The 6,671-nt window shown below is 38.0% G+C and overlaps 1 protein-coding gene across 4 annotated transcripts; it reads right to left on the reverse strand.

Moving 5' to 3' along the window:
- Positions 1-1,434: 1,434 nt before the first annotated feature.
- Positions 1,435-6,188, reverse strand: LOC103965220 (SH3 domain-containing protein 2-like). Of its 4 annotated transcripts, none has more exons than XM_009378239.2 (10): positions 5,977-6,186; positions 4,889-5,011; positions 4,738-4,807; positions 4,490-4,641; positions 3,397-3,498; positions 3,005-3,205; positions 2,791-2,853; positions 2,468-2,620; positions 2,293-2,367; positions 1,435-1,872 (listed from the first exon to the last, which is right to left on the reverse strand). In XM_009378239.2, exons 1-10 carry the CDS (start codon positions 6,034-6,036, stop codon positions 1,756-1,758), a joined length of 1,116 nt encoding a protein of 371 aa, XP_009376514.1. In that variant the 5' UTR covers positions 6,037-6,186; the 3' UTR covers positions 1,435-1,755. The 4 variants fall into 4 exon arrangements, 3 of the variants coding, with proteins under 3 accessions (XP_009376514.1, XP_009376515.1, XP_009376517.1); XR_007255280.1 differs by having other exon boundaries at positions 1,806-1,872; positions 2,468-2,610; positions 5,977-6,187; XM_009378240.2 differs by lacking the exon at positions 2,293-2,367 and having other exon boundaries at positions 5,977-6,187.
- Positions 6,189-6,671: the final 483 nt, after the last annotated feature.

The raw sequence follows: 6,671 nt of genomic DNA on the forward strand, positions 1-6,671 counted from the left end.
GCAAGGCACGGCTAACATTTAAGAGGTGTCTATGTTTTCGTTCAACCACTCCATTCTGTTGAGGGGCAGAGGGACAGGAGTGTTGGAAAAGGATACCGAGGTCATTAAAAGTGGATTTCATGGATGTAAATTCAGCACCATAATCAGAATGCGCACTTTTAATACGACAATTAAATTGGGTTTGCACATGTGTAAAGAAAGATTTCAAGATGCCTTGTATTTCTGATTTGAAACGCATAAAATGAATCCATGTAAAACATGAGTAGTCATCAACAATAGTGAGAAAGTAGCGTGCACCCGAATGTGTGGGAGCGCGAGGGGGTCCCCAGATATCACAGTGAATAAGATCAGAAGGATGAGACGTTTTTATTGCACTGTTTGAAAAAGGTAATCGAGTTTGTTTAGCTAAAGGACAAACGTCACAAACATGTTGCGAATTAAAAGAAGATGAAGAGTCTATTTTAGAAAGAAGCTGACAGGGCTCCTTGGATGGATGGCCAAGGCGTTGGTGCCAGAGAGCAGCGGAAGGAGAGGTGACTTGCAGAGCGATTTTTGATAGTTTGGTTTGTGGTGATGGTTGAGAGTTCTCTTGCACGATCAAATACTACAATCCGTTAATTTGTTTCCCCAGGCCAATCATCTTCTTCGAAGCCAGGTCCTGTAAGACACAAAATGTGGGGAAGAAGTGAGCAGAGCATTTTAATTTGCGAGTTAATTTACTGGCAGAGAGCAAATTAACACGAAAGGATGGAACACACAAAACACCATCAGTGTGCAATTTAGAATTTAAAGTGGTTGAACCAATGCCGTTAATTTTGGCATGAGACCCATCTGGCAAGTTAACATGGAGAATTAAATGGTGTAATAACTGAAACAACCTGATTCGAGGCAATGTGATCAGTGGCACCGCTGTCAAGAACCCAATGCACCGAATTGGGTGAGGAAGGGATGGCACAAAAAGGCTGTGTTTTACCTGCAAAATTTGCACATGGTTTATCATCTCGAACAAGAGCCTTGAGTTGATTATACTCATCAGTTGTGAACTTGAATGCATCCTTGTCAAGTAGTTTCGACGCGTTATGAGTCACCAGTGTCTGGCCTGAGGCATGAGATTTCTTTGCATGATTTGGCGGTTCAACATCCTTGCCGTGAAATTTATGGCCCGGAGGAAAACCAACGAGAAAAAAAAACATCGATCAGTAGTGGGTGTTGTTCCGTCATAGTTAAGTGCATTGAAGGGGTTTTCGAGATCCTTGTTTGCCAGAACTGGACGTCTTTGCGGAAGCAGATTTATTAGACTTGGTGGAGGCGACATTCATGGCTTGATATCTTGCTCGATAAAAACTGCATGGTAAAACCCCAAACCAAGAATAATACCACAAGATACGTCAAAAAACAGAGAACACATCAATATAACTTCATAACTCAGAAATCTAGATGTTCATATCAACTAGAAACTCATCTGCAATAAGAAATCTTGATGTTGAATATGTAACACACAAAAGACAGGAAAAATAGTAAATACAAAGCTACTAACTTCTTCATAAATGATAATCCTATCAATCAAATAGATAAAAAAAAAAAAAAAAAAATTAGTGTCTACATACCATCACATCAAAAAGGAGGATACGATGTTCTTCCATTCGAACCAATGTATTCTCCATCATTGAGTACATTTAAACAACAAAAATACACATAAACGATGCATAAAGAAACAAAAAACACTCTGCTCATAATATAACCCATGCACAAACGCTAGGACACTTCGGCCACCTTGCTTGCGAGAACTCGTTCCTTTCTTTCGATGTATCCAAATGGGAACCAACCTGCTTTGCCCTTGCATTCACCTTCTGCCCAACCATTGTTTGTCACCTGCAGAAAGAACGTAATATAATCAACCTAGGAATTCGGAGCAACAAAAATGAATTATAATTTAGGCATGGGTGATCTTCTTCGTTTGATTGTTTTATTTATTCAACAGGAGCAGCAGACACATGCAAATAAGGTAACAATACTGCAATCTGCAACCTGGATTCACTGACTTCCCTCAGATGACAGGCAATCTGAAACCCAATAAAGGTTCCGCCTAGCAAAAACCAATTGTTGCAAGGTTAAATTGTTCTAAACCCAACCTAAAGTGGGTCCAGTTGGTATGTATTAGTTATCACAATTACAACGATAGATTGTGCTCATTTTTCCATTTAGATTACTTATTAGGTTGGTCCCAAGCCTTGGGCCAACCCGAATTCAGATTTTAAGGTAGTGAAGTATAAATCTAAGCACGCTGTAAACCTTTCGCACAACAACATAATCACCAACTGATAAACTGAGCTCTACGTCAGACACAGCTTGATATGTAAACATAACCTGCAATAAATTGACAATATCAACATAAATGAACAGCCTTCAAGTCCAGCAGTTGCATCATACAATCAATATGAATGCAGAAATTTCTTTAATTACTAACCTCCCCTAAGAAGTAATTCATGCTGTCAGACGATCCATTATGTGTTTGAGAAGCATATATGCCATTAACTTCGTCATAAGGTGGTGGTGGAGGCATGGTATTTTCAACAGTAGGGCTAGAAGGCGCTTCAATTCGTTGTCGTTCTGTTACCATCTATCAATATCAGAAAACGCATTACCCAATCAATTCGTTGTCATTCTGTTACCATCTATCAATATCAGAAAACGCATTACCCAAAATCATCAATTGACAGAGAAATAAAAAATGGGATTTTGCATAGTTGAGAAAATTAATCTATTTTGGGAGGGGGCGGGGGTGCATACCTCTCCTTCAAGTTGATCAAGTATCAGAAGGACCCTCTGATGATAAGACCGCTCTGCCTCGACCTTCAATCCAGAAAAAAATTGACAAGAGGAAAGACATTTTGATAAGAACAAAAGAAAGTTTAAACATTAATTTCCCAATATATAACAGGCAAACGTTTACTTAGGCTTAACGAATTTAACTCGAAGCATATATTGAGAAAACTTGTACTACCATGGCAATGAGTCGCTGGAGAGTCAACCTCTGTTGCTGAGCCTCAACAGCTGCCATTGCTGCAGCAGCTTCCTTCCCTAACATTGCCGTATTTGACTTTAGATCTTGCAGCTTTGACTCTGCAGCTTCCATTTTCATAACATTCTCTGAATTTCCAGGTGTTTCCCTCACCTTTGCTTGGCGTTTGGAAACTTCAATAGCCTGTCTAGGTTCAAAAGAACACACAATGACATATTTGTACAAGAAATCCAACAGATGAATTAGCTTTCACCAATTTGCATGAATACTGGGTGCATCAGTTGACCCACATGGATTCCAGTCGACAATATTGTTGTGTGAATAAAATATTCAGAAATACTAGAAAGTCTCTGGTAAACACAGATTAAAGATACCTGAGCTTCAGCTTCTTGTCGCATTCTATCATAACGTTGAGCAAGATGCCGAGCATCCTCCAATGGAGCACCCATTATCATTGCTCTTAATGGCTCTGCCACCTATTAGTAATTTTAAACACCGTGTCACAAACTTAACCTCTAATAGCAGCAAGAAGGAATGAACCATTTGAAATTAAATCCTATCATGATATTTACAACGTGAAGGATAACTGAAATAAAATGTCAAGAAAAACAAAGAGTATTTTAAGCATGTAATCAACGCCATAATACAGTAGGCTTAAAGTCGATTTTCAAATCTTTGACATGCAAAATGAGTTTGGATGAAACAGAAGAAAACTTCTGATGCCTTTCTGAAAGTTTATTTGGAGGGCGGAAATGAGGTAAAGATTATACTAGGAGAACCAGAATCTAAACAAGATATCAACGCCAATAACATCCCTTGTTCTACCCACAGTAAGGTATGGCTTTGAGGTTTTAGAAACAGGACCACAATAACCAAAAGAAAAAACTAGAGACCACATCTCATGAAGTTGTACCAGAAATACTGTGAATGGCAGGTATATGGTGGAATGCAACAATATATTAATACATTATTCCGCTATAAAGAATCATGTAAACTTTATACAAAACCTTAGTTGCTGCAAGAATATCCTTTGCACATTTAGTCAGAAAATATCTCAGAAGAGAGATAACTTGTTTCATCATTTTCGTATAATTCAAGTGGACATAACAAAACCGCCAATTTGAGTGCTTGGGTCGTAAGTTTATGCATAAGTTTGACAAGCTCTTGATGCAACAGCTTGTATTTACAATTGTCACGAAGTTGTATGCAGAAGATGAGGCAAAGTTTTGTATCTGAATAAGAATTCCAAGATTAAACCTCGGTTAATTAAATTTAAAGTATTCTGAGCAACTGTTTAGTTCAATCCCTTACGGCCAAAAAGGAAAATGCATTACAATAATCACGCAAAATAAAATATAAAATCAGTATGGAAATGTATCACTCATTCCGCCATTTCAGAATCATATCTTGCTCATGCAAATCTTATCTAAAGAATTTTGCGTGCAAGTGAAGAAACTTTTGCCACACCTGTGTGCCAAGAGCTTTCAACAGATTCCCCCGCTCCTTCTCCATTTGAGCACGAGCACGCCCATAACTTAATGAAGCTCTTGATAGTGTACTTCCACTAGTACACGTATTTTCAGCACCATATTTCCTACTATCTTCTGACAACTTCGTTCCTATTCCATAATTAAGGTTATGGTTTCTAATATAAACATTAGGCCTCGTGAAATGAGGTTTGAGCTTGACAAATGATATAAAAGTTACCAACTTACCTATTTCAACTTGTTTGGACCCGGTGACAATATATCCCTCCACACCACGAACAATATCCCTTTGATAATGCTAGAACATGAATAAAAATTTCTATAAGTAGAAGGAAAAACATTATTTGAGATTAGAAGGGCAAGAAAGGAAGTAGGCCACCTTGCCGGCACGTGTTGATATGTAAAGCTTTTCAAGTTTCTGATGCTGCCCGAGTTCTGCCTCATCAGTTACAAAACTATCTGAACCTCCATATCCTCCAGCTCCAAACTGCTTGAGGACAGCCTAAAATAAAGCGCAAAGTAATCAGATTGTCTGTTTCGCTCAAATGAAAAATGAAATGTAAGCAAACCTTTGTTACGGCAAACATATGATCAAGTTTAGCCATGTTATTTTATTCACTTAAAAAACGTCATTAGTAACAGAGAGGGATGCAAATAAATGGGAGGTTCAAATTGATAGATTGTAGTTGAAGAAACACCATAAACTTTTTAAGTGCATGTGTAGGAATACGACTACTTGGACAGAAAACGTGACATGAAAAACAGAGTTACAACAGAAACTGAAATCCCTTAATACATCGTTAGCACAGCTTTCTAAAATGGTTATTGTTATTGAGCTGCACTTTAGGCACCAAGGTAACCAGTGTGCTGCCAAGACCATATGGAATGGCGCCCATGATCAAAACACTTTGCCACGCGATTTCTTTAAGGGCACACTGCTACGTAAAACAGAAGAACAACATAACGTTTCATCGGATGAACAAGTCCGACCCGCATCCCATAACACTCACTCACTCTAGGCTATAACTTTTCGAGGGGTACGGAACAAGTAATGTATTAAAACGTTCTACCCAAATCTTCTTTTTGCAGTCCTCCACAGACGCATTTCTCAATTCACCAAATGAAATTCCCAAGATTAACCATCAGATTCCCATCAAATCGCGATCAACAAGACTGATAAAAGTTTAGGACTTTGAAAAGGAAATGCATTGTGTTGTATCACACAATTGAAAGAAAATCGAAAACCTCAAACCCAACAGAGATAAAAGCATTGCCAGCATAACAAGATTGCAAATTTCACCAAGAAAATAGAAAAGAAAAGGACTTGGAAAAAAGAAAAATCCAGCAAATCAACCGGGAATTAAAATTTGGTAACAATTGGAACATCAAATATGGATTCAGGACAGAGAGTTAGAGATTGAAATAAAATTGGATCTGTTGGGAATTAGGATTGTGGGTTGAGAGCACCTGTTGTTGCCTAGCGACCTGATCGCGAAGCCGGGTGGCTTGCTTTCTGATAGCTTCCATTCGAAATCGAAGGGCCAAATCTGCCGAGCGTTTGGGGTCTCCAGCAACACAATTTGTACGAGAGAGAGATGCTTGAGCTTTCAAATAAAATGGTACGGACTTGCTTTGGAAGAGCTGTTTGAACTTTTGGTCGTGTGCGTGCAGACAGTTCACTTATTTGAACCCAGATTTGTTTTTATTCTTTATTTTTAATTTTTAATTATATATTTTATTTTGAATGTGTTGGTACGTAGATGGAAATCATGGAATCCAAATGAAAAAATACGAATGAAATTAAGATTTTGGAATTTGAATAAAATATAAGGTAAATTAGGATTGAATAGGAAAAATATTAACTTTAAAGAAAAATACCAAGCCAACCTTGTTATTTGGATCAACCACACGTTGTGGGTCAAAACAATTACAACAATTATACATGTACATTTTTGCACCCGTTGCACATGAGTCAACGCCACATAGCATAGGCGTCGAAATTCTCACGCAGAAAGCCGAATTTTTTTACCACCGATCATCTTAGTTGATGGTGACTTAAGGTTTGTTTGGTATTCTCAAGAATATTTGTTAATATAGAAGAAATCCGTGAAGATTCTAATAGGCTAAGTTATGTAAATCCTTATGGGCTAAAGATTACTTGT

The sequence above is a fragment of a genome, unplaced genomic scaffold (assembly GCF_019419815.1).
Source record: "Pyrus x bretschneideri cultivar Hongxiangsu unplaced genomic scaffold, Pyrus_bretschneideri_v1 Contig85, whole genome shotgun sequence".
Lineage (NCBI taxonomy): Eukaryota > Viridiplantae > Streptophyta > Magnoliopsida > Rosales > Rosaceae > Pyrus > Pyrus x bretschneideri.